At 41.4% G+C, this 14,482-nt stretch overlaps 1 protein-coding gene across 1 annotated transcript in view; it reads right to left on the bottom strand.

The window, feature by feature from the left end:
- The window catches only part of METTL15 (methyltransferase like 15), a 183,587-nt gene that overhangs the window by 18,185 nt on the left and 150,920 nt on the right, over positions 1 to 14,482 (bottom strand). The window contains exons 4-5 of the mRNA XM_048484586.1: positions 3,372 to 3,563; positions 2,286 to 2,334 (exon numbers count right to left, since the gene is read on the bottom strand). Of these exons, the coding sequence (XP_048340543.1) occupies positions 2,286 to 2,334; positions 3,372 to 3,563 (241 nt within the window). The remainder of the gene's footprint in view (positions 1 to 2,285; positions 2,335 to 3,371; positions 3,564 to 14,482) is intronic.

A 14,482-nucleotide genomic window follows, 5' to 3' on the forward strand; every position in this document is an offset into this window, starting at 1 on the left:
GATCCTGCATGAGAGGCTGAGCTAGCTGAGTCCCACATTCAGGATTTACTCTCTTTCAGTGCTTTTTAAGCCCTGCAGGCAGATAGACCAGATGCTCCATGCTCAGCCAAGCATGCAGAAACTATCCCCTGAGGATGCTTTCTAAACACTCTGGGGCTTGGAAAGTGCCAGAGGGAGCAGTTCTTTCCGGCAACATCGTTTCCCAAGCCTCCGAGGTCTTGGGAAATGGGCGGGGGGGAAAGAACTGTAAAATTTCAGGACCCCCCCCCCATTTCAGTTATAGACGAATAAAGACAATGGGTATTGGCTTTATTTGGCTTTACCAATAATTTCTGGGTTAAAAAACCCAAGCCCAAAATTTACTGATATATTATTGGTGCTAAAACCTACTTGTAACCATTACTTAGTTCAGGGCAACTGTACATACATATGCTAACATTAGAAACAGACAATAACCTCTTTCCCAATTTCTTAGATGCTATTCTTCTGTAAAAATACAAACAATTCTGTAATATATTTGTTTCCCACTATACTCCAGAAGGCAATAGGAGAATGTTTTAAAAACACTAACAGCCATTTCAGAGTAGAAGGCAGAGGTGTCAAAAGATACCCATTGACATTGCTTTTTAGTGTAGGGCTGTTTCCGCTTACTTGTTGAGAAGTTATCGGCTGGGTCGGCTTCTCGCCGACCCGAATTGACGCTAAGGACCCGTCCGCTGGCACAGCGGTCCGGAAGGCCGGGCAGCCCGAGCTTTCGCGGGCGCCAGCGCCCGCGCGTAACCAACTTGTCCCTGGGCCTCCGGCGTGTCGCCGAGGCCTGGGGACAGCTCCCTAACCCTGCTTGGCAGCTTCTGCTCGGCGGCGCGGGGCAGAGATGTCCCCAGGCCTCAGCGGCCGCGCCCGAAGGCCAAGGGGTACAAGAGTAGTCTGGTCGTTTGGAGGCGCCCGATGAAGCTGCTGCCGTTTGCACCGGCAGCAGCTTCTGATGGCATGTTCTCAAAGGAACGCTGGCGTTCACCGAAATCGCCCGATACTTGGCAGACCCAGCGGAAGCGGCGAGAGGCGGCTCGGCTGCGCTGCAGCTGCGCGCCGCCCGTCTGTAATCTCAGCAGCCTAGAGACGGTGGTATTTTACGCCGCAGGCGAGCGCTAAGCTGCAGCGCCAACAGCGCCGCCCAGCGCCGCCAGGCTTCAGCCCGGCGCTGGTCTGGCAGTAAGCTATTCGAAGATGCGCTAGAAAGCGTTCTTTTTGGAATACAGCCGCCGATGAGCTCCAGCTGTCGAGCAAGCGGCAAGCGGCTTCACAGGCGCTCTCCCCGACCTCGGGCACTTACCTTGTCCCTACCCCATCCCTGAGGCCTCGGTACACGCCTCGCTGAGGAGCCCTGGCGGACCGCCACCCCTCGAGCAGGCGCAGCAGGAGCCAGGGGCGGTTCCCCAGAAACCTATGGCGACATTACCGAAGGCAAGGGACAAGCCGAATTCGATGCGGGCGCCGGTGCTCCGCGGCGCCGGCTGCCCGCCTCTTCCCGGGACCGTCTGTGCGGACGGTCCCAGCGCCGACCCAGCCGTTTCCGCCGCCGTGCAGAAACTGCCTAAGTAAAATCCCATTGCAAAGTACATTATTCAGCGTATGAGCAATTGTCTCAAGTCTTAAATATCTTTTTGTTTGGGGGAAAGTTCACTTAATTCATTGGCAGTTTGGTTTAATAATTAATTATCTTTAGTGTGAACTCTGTATATGTAGTCTTTAAATTCCATTCATGGAGCCCTTGGTTTAGGGTGTAACATTCTTGGTTGTATTAACTAAAAAGTATAATACCATACATTCTCTGTCCAAGGTAATATTTAGAAAATTCTACACAATATGTTGCATCCAATTATCACTGGGATTTTGTTTTCATTCATTCACTTTTTTCATGGCATTCATATATTGTTTAAATCTAGATCAACTATTGTTTAAATGTAGATCAACAGCACTAGATCAGCGTTAATCCTGCCAGCCTTAGATATTATGTATACTCGTTTGCTACCATTATCAACAGTAGTAGCTGCAATTGGTGTATTTGCTATGATATTGACTATTTTTAAAACAGTGTTTACAACTTGCTATTTATTGTTACACATACTTGTTACACATATTGTTACATATGCCAAACTGAGAAAGATATTCAACAAAAGGCAGTGTTAATATTAGCACATAATATAACATTCTGATTTTCTTCACAGAAAACACAGTGTTTGCCAGAGACGTTAACTGCTGTCTGTGTAGGCATCTGTAAATACCTTGAAAACAATTTTTAAATGTGAATTGCTCAGAGGTTTATTATAGTTTCTTAAAACAGCACAAAAAGCCATCATCCATATAATTTCAGCAATAAGCAATATGTTCCTATAGGCAGTGGCATACCACTGCAAAAAGGGACCCGGGACTTTCCCTGGCACCACGTCCCCCCCCCCCAATGCTGATATCCCACTGCTGGTGAGTGGGGGGAGTTTGGAAGCAGGGGGCAGGGGAGTTCAGCTGGGGACTGGGCACTGGGTGAAGAGAGAGGGAGGGGGCAGACTGTGCGAGACGATTGGCTGGGGAGCTGGTGCTGGGCAAGCGCAGCAGTGGGGAGGGAGGTGGAGGATCAGGCAAGCCAGGGCTGGGCAAGGTAGCAGCCGGGGGAGACGGCAAGCTGGGGCCATTCAAGTGTGGTGGGGGTGGGAAAAGATGGAAGTGGCAGGCCAGGGCAAGCTGGGGTGGGCAAGGCAATGGGTGGGCAAACTGGGGCCTTGTGAGTGTGGTGATAGGGAGAGAGTAGTGGCAGGCTGGGTAAGCTGGGGCTTTGTGACTATGGCTGGGGGAGAGATGGAGATGGCGGACCATGCAAGCTGGGGCCCTGCAAGGTGGCTGGCAAGCAGAGGTTGATAGATGGGGGCATGGGGGAAGGGGCAGTCATCTGTTTCCCCCCATGTCCAAAGTGAGTGGTGTCTGGGTCATGAGACACAACCCCCTCTCTGCTCGCAAGATATGCCACTGCCTATAGGAACAATCTCATTGGTTATACTTTTGCATATCTTTTGTGAACATTCAATTTCTCTGACTCTCATTTACAAATTGTTCACAATCCTCTGCTGTTTTAAGTATAAATGCTACCAGCAGAATCCATGCCACTAATAACATCTGTAACAGCACAGTAGGTCTCAGTCCACAGCATAAAGAAAAGTATTTTGCCAAAGGTAATAAAAGCTGATTTATTATGTATATACAGAGGTAGACGTGGGGGTGTGATCAGAGTTTTGCAGCTTCAAAAGGAAATTAAATTCAGTGTGTTATTGAGAAATAGATTTCCTGTTGGAAAGAAGAAATGTTTCATCAATATATACCTGCCACCATCCATCCTCATGTCCAATGGGCCATCTTTTCTCAAGGAAAAACCTCTTTCTGGAGTATCCAGTTGCATAGAAGAGCAACCAGCATCCAAAAGAACTCGATCAAGACTCCCTGGCTGTACACCAACAGAGGTTAACAAGGCTTCTGCTTGACTAAACTGTCCTAAAAGAGCTTGGATTTGTTGCCTGTAAGAAGAATCAGAGAGAAAAAAAAAACAATCTCTCAGAATCAAAATGATAATGTTTTTTATTTCTGTTAGGATCCTATTGATATAATAAACAGTACATTAATCAGATGCCAGCAATCAGAAAACACTATACAAAAGTATCCTTATCTCCTAACTATTCTTATTCCTAGTGCTGTTGCAATATACACCAGCTAACTTTGGAAAAACCCTCTGAAAATGGAAGTTTAGTCTCCTTTGCTTTACATGTACATTCTGTTCAGGTTTGTTTATTGTTTTCACATGTTTTCTCCTCTTCAGTATCACTCTGCTTTCAGACCAGAGAATCCCTGCAGTGCCTGAAAGCATTTTAAGTGTGTCTTCTTTTCTTCCTTCACAGGAAAACCAAAGGAGATCCATATGTGTTAGCATTTCCTCAGGTTTCCCACCTTCCCTTACCTATACCACACTACCTCCCACTCTACTGGCTACCTTTTCAGGATGATCAGTTTCCTCCACTGGCGGCTTCTTCTGCTTCTTCTTTTCATGTTTAAAGTCTATTGCAGGAGCAGGGGAATTCTTAGCATTTGCCTGCGGTGTTTTGCAAGGTTTCTTATCCTCCACACTACTTAACATCTATGTAAAAATGCTGGGCCTGATCATAAGTAGGTTTGGGCTACAGGCTCTATCTTGCTTCCACCCTAATTCTGAGGATGCTGGTGATGTACTGAACCAGAGTTTGGAATCAGTAATGGGTTGGATGCAGGTAATGAAGTCATACTCAGTTTTTTAAAAAATATATTAAAAGAACTAATGAAAACCTCTATAAGAAATAACAGAGTACATTAAAGTGGAATAATGTACATTAGTACATTAAAGGCCAATTAATTTACTGTGACATAAGCTGTGAATCTAAAACCATTTCATTGGACATTTTCATCACAAAGTTTACCAAACTTGATCAGACAAAAGAACTGCTCAAAATTGGAGACATGCAAAATGCAAGCTCAAAGGTGAAATTTAAATCACTTTAGCCAAAATGAAAATACACCTCAAACTTTACAAAAGCAGGAAGCTGTTTCCCCTCTGCCCCTTAAAGTTTAAAAATTTAACACCAACCCTTGGAATATTTCTCATTAATTGAGAATAAAGTTGCTGAGTAAACCTAGTAGAGTTTAACTGACTAGAATAAAGTCAGGAGATCAAATTTATTTTTTAAAATAATAATTTTTTTCATAAAACATAAAAATGAAAGAAAAAAGATACAGGAGAAAAGATAATAAGGATACAAACACACAAAATCTGCACTGATACTAAAGGAACATAAAATACAAACTAAAATAAAATATTAATATATAAATTTACCAAATCTTTTCTGCAATCATGTAATTACTGAATTTGAAATTATCAGTATCTGTATATATTAAAGATATGCTTAAATTTAGGCTCTTGTACTTTAAAGTCATAATAACAACTTTTAAACATGGACAGAACTTTACATTTTATAATACTCAGAATATGTTCACAAAATTAGTTAGTTTTGCCATGCAGTAATACTCTCTTGTTTTATCCTCTCAATTATCTTCAGTGGGAGCCATCTCTTCTGCACTGTTGGGGTCTGCATGGGTGTGGTGGGGTGGTGTTCTTGAGGGCAGTGTAATTTCAGTCCAAGAATGCCCCCTTTTCTCCAAAATGGGCTTCCTCAGGAGTGAAAATTATTTTCTCCATCTCCAGTGTCCATGCTGCCAATTGCCTCCTTGGAGGTGACACAGCTGTACCATCTCTGGCCACTGCTCTAAACTGTCCCCACACCCCAGATTAGGCTGCCTATGAGCACATAAAGAAATAAAGCCTTGTCAGAAAGAATCAGGATGGCTTCTTCAAAAGGAAGCCCTGTATCACCAAACTTTTGGAATTCTTTGAGAAGTTTATCAAGCATATAGATAAAGGGTGATCTGGTAGACATTACTCACTTGAATTTCTGTCAAGATTTTGAAGATGCACCTCTTCTAAGGCTCTTGAGTAAACCTAGCAGTCATGGAATAAGAGGACTGGTCTTTTAACAGATTAAAAACGAGGTAAACCACAGGAAACAGAAAGGAGGAAAATAGGGACAGTTTTTCCAATGGACAGAAATGAAAAAATTGTTGCAGGAACATGTACAATTTAATTTGAAAGAACTTCAGTAGAAACCATACTTGGTGAAAAGAAAACAACGTGGTAAGTGAAGTTCAAGTGCAAGATGATGGGCATAGGAATGACAAATCCATATGCTAATGGAGTCTGAACTGGGTAAGACTGAGACAATAAGAGATCTTGAGGTTGCAGTGGAGAATAAATGGCTAATATTCTAATGTTCTTCTACAAAGCTATAGTACTACCTTATCTTTATAGTTCTGGTCATCCTCTCTCAAAAAGGATACTGAAAAGCTGGGAAAAGTACAGAAGAGAGGAAGAAAGGTTAGAACACATCTGCTATGAGGAAAGGCTCAATAGTCTGTTAAATTTTCATTCTAGAAGAAACAGGGGTAAGACAGGATACGGTAGAATTTTATAGTTAACCATGGGATGGAGAAAGTACAGATAACTTTTTCTCCCTCTCCCCTTAATACTAGAACTAAAGGCACACAATGAAGTTGGCAGATTACAAGTTCAGGACAGACAAAACAAGTAAGTAATTCACTATTAAAAATGGTATAATATAGTTATTTTAAAAAAAACAGTGGTTTTAGTGATAGCCATGAACACAGGTAGGTTTATAAGGGGGTTTCCTCCAACAAGACAAACAGATTTCCCCAGTGGTGGGATCCAAAAAATTTAGTAACAGGTTCCGATGGTGGTGGGATTCAAACACTGGTGCCACAGCACGCACACACCTCTAGTCCCTATTGGGCAGGGAGGTTGCTTTAGTAACCCCTTCTCGGCACTCAGAAAAAATTAGTAACCACTTCTCTAGAAGTGGTTGGATCCCACCTCTGGATTTCCCCCAACAAGACAAATAGTGTCCTTTGGCAATTTCAGGCTGGGAAAATGGTGTGTGTGAAGGAGGCCAAGGTCCAAATCAAAACTGGTCTATGTGTACTTGTCAATTAATTTCCTAGCATGTAACTCTCAACACATCTGATTGTGATGATGTGAATGAAACAAAATTAAGTAAAGTTATTTATTTAAAACATTTTTATTTTGCCTTTCCACCCAGTTAGGTCCATATGGTGGCAACATTTAAAAAAAATGGAAAACATAACGTCCCACAAGTAGCAGGCCCACAGAAGGCTGCATGTTGCATATCTGTATGAAATCGCATTGAAGGAAGTGGTACACAAAGATAATAGTTTCATTTAGTTTATGAAACACCTTCACATAGCACTGCAATGGTTTTAGCATGCTTTGTAAAAGGAATATTTCCTTTTCTGTATTTGCTTGAGAGGATGCTGCTAATACAGTATCTTCTTCCATAATTTTGCTCACAAAATAAGAGTGTGTTGGCAGTTCTTTCGGAAGCAAATGGAAAAACACTTCCAAATTATATTCCCCTAATGAGGAGCTAAATGCACCAAATGCATTCTGTGAGACTGTTATTGTGCTCAATAACTGTCTGTGCCCACTAGAATCAATGTTTGTATCTCTGTATGAGTCACTTTTTCAATCAGGAGGCGTGGATAGATGAACAGTGACTCACACAGAAACACAAGGAGGTCCTCTGAGGGCAATTTTCTTTCATATTTTAAAAGTAATACTATTTTCTGAGTGTATGAATGAAGTGTGCACCCAGTTTTAATTCAGATAAAATGTATGCCTCAGTAATTGGAAGTTAAGTGAGGATACACGTATCTATACGTATACCATGTAACTTAGGGCTGCCCTAACACAGTTGGGATGGACTAGGAAAATATTGGAAGAATGTTTTTGTAGTAGGCCTTGTGAGGCAAAGAATGCATTGCTGTTTGCATCTTATTGATCTTAAAAACAGCAAAACCCTTCAGTGATGAGGCTTTCATTCCTGACAACTGCAATCTACTTTACTAAGGTACTATAGTCTCTAATATAATTAATTTTAAATGACATGAAACCTACAACCTTTTGCTTTTCTATCCTGTAACAATAGCAAAAGAATAAAATAAAATAAATTCATGAAATGTCTTATTTTTCTACATACTCTGAAATAGTGACACTCTGTGGATTACAATTACTATCAATTGAAAGAGCCATATGATTACCCAAACCTGCGCCCAACCTCACCGAACACATGTACAATAAGATACATCTATTTATATTAAAATATGCACACATATATAATCATTTAACTTCCCAGGTCACTTTTCAGAATATAGGTTTGTGTGCTTCCACTACTGTTGTATTTTAGCTAACCCTTGTGCATCCAGAATGAAGAGAAGGTCTTCATTCTCTCCTTTCTCACTTTCTCCTTACCATGAGGATCAGTAGGTCAAATTGGGGACTTAGACTGCCCAAGCTGCCTGATAAAAGCAAGTTGGTTCTGGATAAAAAGGAATAAAACTACTTGCTGCAGTGAGCTAACTCTTCTTCGGAAGCCACAGTTCTGGTGGTGGTTGCACTCTCTCTTCTCTGCAATCACTTTTCTCTTCTCCAAGGAACTGCTATGGAGAAGGATGGGTCTTTTACTCCTATACTGGTCCATAACACAGGAAACCTCGCAGTTTACCGGTTCTCTAGTTTCTGTGGCGGTCAGAGGCCTAACGAGGCAAACTGTCGCCCTGGGCAAAACCTGAGTTGGATGCCCCCCCCATGGGTGGCCACTCCACCACGACCAATTTTTTTTTTGCACCAGGACATTGGTGCCTGCAGGGGTGCATTTTTAGACATATCAGCACCACAATTTCAGTGTATTATTAGGAGACTGTCCTTATGCTACACCAAATTTGGTGAGGTTTGGTTCAAGGAGTCCAAAGTTATGGACTCCAAAAGGGGGTGCCCCATCCCCCATTGTTTCCAATGGGAGCTAATAGGAGATGTGGGCTACAGTTTTGAGGGTTCATAACTTTGGTCCCCCTGAACCAAACTGCACCAAACCTGGGGGTATCATCAGAGCAGTCTCCTGATGAGACCCTGAAAGTTTTGAGACTGTACCTTCAGAAATGTGCCCCCCCCCCAGCCTGCAACCCCCATTGACGTAGTCTGGAAGGAAGCTGCAAGGACTACAAGTTCCAGCATGCACTTGAAAGCTGGGCTGGGAGGATGACGGGAATTGTAGTTCGCCCTGTGACAAACGTCTACACATCCTTTTAAACTTTATTTTTGTAAATGTTAGTTTTTAAGTCAGTCGTCCAAGCAGTTTACAAGATATGGATTAAAAACTGGTTGAGGAACAGGAAACAAAGGGTGGGTATAAATGGGAAGTTCTCACAATGGAGAGATGTAAGGAGTGGTGTCCCCCAAGGATCCGTATTGGGACCAGTGCTCTTTTATTCATAAATGACCTGGAAGTAGGGGTGAGTAGCGTGGTGGCCAAGTTTGCAGATGATACCAAATTATGTAGGGTGGGGAGAACCACAAAGGATTGCGAAGAGCTCCAAGCGGTACTTGATAAATTAGGTGAGTGGGCTAAGAAATGGCAAATGCAGTTCAATGTAGCAAAATGCAAAGTGATGCACATAGGGGCAAAAAATCCAAACTTCATATACACGCTACAAGGGTCAGTTCTATCAGTCACAGACCAGGAAAGGGATTTGGGCGTCTTAGTTGATAGTTCCATGGGTATGTCAACTCAGTACATGGCAGCTGTGAAAAAGGAACTGTTTATATGCCTTTACTGCTTATACGCCTTTATTGAATTGTATATATACTTTTTACAGTTCTGTTTTCAAATGTAAATGTTTTATATTTTGATATTTGCCATTTTAGGGACCTATTTGGTGGGAAAGTGGCATGTAAATGTTCAAAATTAATTAATGAATTAAATTACAAATATAGAAAATCCCACATCGAAGTGTATATAGTAATTTATACAGGGAGTGATAATACTATAATTGTATATAGACAATAGATTTATTAATCCCTAATTAGTGTAGGAAGAAATCATGAAAAATTGGTCAGTTTACTTGGATAAGTATCTTAAATTAGATAGACATGAGTGTGCATTTTAACATTCCACCAAAATAAGAAACACTTAAATTCAGAGTATTGTTGGATTGTTAAAGCCTACTAATTTGGATTTCTGCTGGAATAAGTGCATGTTTGCCAGCAGGAACATGTGCATGGTCTACATACCGCAACTAGGAAAGCCAGCAGCCTGCAGGTAACCCTAACCACAACTTTAATAGCAAGCTATATTCACAACCCTGCTCCTCCTGTGAGATAAACACCTCAATGAGGCGGTCTGAAGGCATTCTTCATTTAATTGACTGAGATGGTTAACAGAGTGAGAAAGATACAGAAAATGAATGATGTGGAGTTCATGAAGCTGAGAAGAAGTGCAAGTAAGCCGTCCTGAGTCCTCTAGGAGATTTGGTGGGGTAAAAATGTAACAAATAAAATAAATAAATACACAAATTCATAAATAAGTATCAGCTTCCCAAGGAGGAGTAACTCTGGATTAGCATGCAAGGAATTGCAATGCAAGGTTTGCTAACTCAAAACTTGATTATCATTGCTAGCATGCCTCTTTTTTCTTGTTTAGTGATCACTACCATTTCTATTTATAAATGTTTCTAAATGTTTATCCTATCCCTCCTCCAAGGACCTCAGGCTGGCATATATTGCACTCCCTTTTAGCATTTTATCTCCATAAAACTCCAGTGAGTTAGGTCACGCTAGGAGAGAGTGACTGGCTCAAAGTCATCCACTTAGGTTCATGAGTGAATAGAGATTTGTGCAGATAGCTCACAGATCTTCTACCACACAAATGCCCTTTTTTCATTTTGAAAAGCAGCTCGTATTTGAATGTCATGATGTGGTCTGTCTTTATTTTTCTTTAGGACTTCAGTACAATTCATTTAAATCTGTTCTAAAACTTTTGAAACAAATACTATGGCTTGCATCTGTGGACAGAAGAGGGAGAAGGAGCTATCTTGCTTGATTCTCCTCTTCACTGCAGTCCCCTACGCCATGTAGTTTTTTGTCTTCAGTGGGGCTTTACTGAGGGAAGGAGAAGGCAGAAGAACATCAGATTCTACCAGTGGAATATCCTCAGGGTACATCCTTTTCTAAAATATTTACACTGAATTTCAAATTCAGTCTTCTGTTGGTATACAAAATTCACAATGAAAGCAATGGATAAAAAAATGTAACTGTAAAAATAAATCTTTTTTTAAAAAACTATATTCTCCCTGACACGTGGCATTTCATAACAACAGATAATTGCCAAACACCAACATGCTCTTAATGCCATTTTTTAAACAAATGTCCAAGGTAATTAAACTAGAGATTTTTTTTGCTGTCAAGTCACATCTAATTTATGGCAAGTGCTGGTGTAGTTTTTCAAGGCAAGAGATGTTCAGAGTTGGTTTGCCAAAGCCTACTGTTGGATGAGCAGGTAGCAGCTGTGGGTAGGAGTGTCTTTTACCAGCTTCAACTAGTTAGTCAGCTGTGGCCTTTCCTGGGCAGAAAACATCTGACCACTGTGGTGCATGCCCTGATTACATCTAGTTTAGATTATTGAAATATGCTCTGCATGAAGCTGCCCTTGAGAAGTGTTCAGAAACTTCAGCTGGTGCAGAATGCTTAGGTCAGTATGTTGACTGGAGTGGGTCATAGGAACCATATCATTCCAGTCTTGACCCAATCCTCCCTTCTATCCATCTGTTAGATATATGGCCATTCTCTACCAGTCTCCTACAACTATACTACATCCAATGTTCATTGATCTGTATCTATAAATGATACATGAAAAACATAAAGCCTAGAACATATACTTTTGCATATGTAAGCTGTCTTATACTCAGCCACTGTGAAATAAATTCATTCGCACAAGAAAATATTCACATATTTCAGAGTACACAAAATAGGAGATTAATCCACAAATTATATGAACTAAAAATGTCAGGTGTTGTGCCTCTGGACTGTTTAATAATGAGATTTTGTGTGCAAATTATTTCCATATATTGAAAACAGCACCAGATTAAAGCATTTACATGTCCATTGCCAGAATTAAGGATTAAATGCCAAAACAACTTCCATTATATCCCCTCTCCATGCCCCCTTCCACATCACATATCACCACCCCTTGGTTCCAGTTCCCAAGGGGGAAACAGTCTTATGGGAAGGACACAGTGCAGCCTTCACTAGACCAATACTCCCTAACACAGTGGTTCTCAACCTTCCTAATGCCGCGACCCTTTAATATAGTTTCTCATGTTGTGGTGACTTCCAACTCTAACATTTATCCATTTTACAGATGGAGGATAACTGATGCAGAGAGTCTTAGGCGACCCTTGTGAAAGGGTCGTTCAATCCCCAAAGGGGTCACAACCCCCAGGTTAAGAACCACTGCCTTAACACTTTGAAGTGCAAAAAGTCAGAAGGTGTCTAATGAGCAGATTAGCCTGTGCCTGAAAGCTAAATTAATAAGCAAACCAGAGGAAGCCGTCTCAGAGAGAGGTTCGCACATTCTGGCTGGGAGACATGCCAGGATCAGGCCAGAACCTGACACTCAGGATACTTTGCAATTCAGGCAAAAATAGCATGCTTCATGAGTGGCCAGGTTATGTTTTGTGTGTGTGTGGCGGGGGGGGGGGGTCAGTTTCTGACAATGCTCACAAATAAAAAATAGTAGTATGGGGGGGAAACAATCTTTTTAAATACATGGTGCAAAGGAAGCTCATATTTTGAAATTTAACAATTGCCATTCACGAGTTCATACCACAAATGAAAAACCAAAGGAAACTTAACTTTGAGTTCCTATAGACTATACTGTGCAATTTAATCATACTGTTACTTTCAAGACAAGTCACATTCAAGAGTCCAGATATTTGAAATTTATGACCAGCCCTATTACAGAAAAAAGCCTCCATTCTTATATGCTCACACTTAAGACAGGAAAGATTAGGGACAACGATTGATATTATTGCTTTCCATGTGACCAATTTATTTCCAACAGATGTATATTTTTGTACTACTTCAACCACAACCAGCTGAATTCCCATACTCAGAAATCCTAGCCTCCTGGTTGTCCATGTCCATTCTGTAACACTTTAAATTCTTTCATTCCAAACAACAGACCACAGGGATATCATTAGCCAGACGTGTGGATAATAAATGACATTTTGAATTACAAATGATTAAAAATAGGTCAGAATTTCAAGTACAATAACAGCAGCTAGTACCAATAGCACCAGCTAGTTCCTCAACTCGAGACCATTATGGTGGCTCAAGCAAGCAGCTCTTAATCAATTTACTAAAAAAGAAGTCACCAGGAACTTTGACTGTTTAATGGGATCAAGGTTTCACGCAAAATCTCGGAACTAAGGGGTACTTTGGAATCATAGAACTAGAAAAGTGGTTAGAATTGCTAGATTCTTGTGGAGAATATAGCACTTTTATAAAGTGTTGCGTGGAACAACAATTTTAATTGTACTTAAAGCTGATTACTGAAAAGGAATGATTAAGCACTGCAAAAAAGTTACAGTATGGAAGGCAGTCCAACTCCTCTTTGAATGATATGCACTGCAGTCCTGTAACCCTGCCCTGTATACCCTGCCTTATGAAATATTGGATTTCATATTGTTTCTCATACTGTGTGCTGCAAAATGCCAGTTTCCATGTTTGTACGGGTGGATAGCAGAATGTCCAAGCTGAAAGCAAGCCTAAGGCAAAACAATCTGTGTGCAAATCTATGAGTTACTCCAGGCAACTATCTGGACGTCTCATAGCAAGGACATGCATCTTTGATTATCTCACCCTGCCAGTGTACTCCGTTAGCATAATGGAGTCTGTAGAACTCCTGAGCACCACACCTCGCTAAGCTGTTTCTTTGGAAGTCCCTGACACTGTGCCTTTGAGAAAACATTTCTCAAGCAATTGCTGCTTCCTTTCATTTCCCCCACCTTTCAGATTCGATCTCCCTAACAACAAGATCCCGTCCTAAATCACTCAAGCCTCAGCTAAATTTAAATACTTAAGGCAGAGAAGTAACTCTGCATAAAGCCTTTCAGAGCTACTGATGTAATCTAGGATCAATTGGCCCCATTGTCCTGGGAAGTAGATCAATAGATAGAGCTGCTAATTAGCTCAGCCCTGCAACCAGCATAGAGGCAAGAAACAAAACCCAATGCAAAAGGTCTCTTTTCTTGGCAAACCAGTGATCCACCCTATAAAAGTCCTGCACACCTTAAGCTCATTGCTCATTGCTAACCTGAACCTCCCTTGGTCTTGTTGGTGTGAGACACGAATTCGTCCTTCGCCTGGATTCAGATGCTGGTCATTTGAATCCTTGCCTTCTTCTAGACTTCCTTCAGCTGATTTAGGTAACGTATAAGTCCCCTGCCTCCCCAAAACTCCTACTCTATCATCCCACCTATCTTTTCCTCCCTATCTATATATTTAGGAACTGTATGCATGTGCCTTTACCTCTTACTGTATGATTGCTTGCAAACAAAATTTACATAAAAATATTTAAAACTGCAATTTGGTCTTTTGTGAATTCTCTGCAGATACGTTTCAAACCGTTTCTAGTATACATAGTCTAAAAAGATCCCTACCCAACCTGCCACTAGCATTGCCAAGCCGAGTTATTTTCCCCATTGCTACTTTAAGATATTTGTGTGCTGTTACACTCTTAGCAGCTGGTGGAGATTCCTTAGAAATAAGTTCACAACCTGTGAAAGCTGGGTAATGGTCCTGACATACTTTCACTCTTCTAAGCCCACTGACTTCAATGGATTTAGAAGGGTTCAAGTGAGAACCTGAAAAGACTTGTAGGAGGCATCTCATTTTCCCCTCCCTCACTATTTCCCTTCCCTGAAAGCC

The sequence above is a fragment of the Sphaerodactylus townsendi genome, linkage group LG02 (genome assembly GCF_021028975.2).
Source record: "Sphaerodactylus townsendi isolate TG3544 linkage group LG02, MPM_Stown_v2.3, whole genome shotgun sequence".
Lineage (NCBI taxonomy): Eukaryota > Metazoa > Chordata > Lepidosauria > Squamata > Sphaerodactylidae > Sphaerodactylus > Sphaerodactylus townsendi.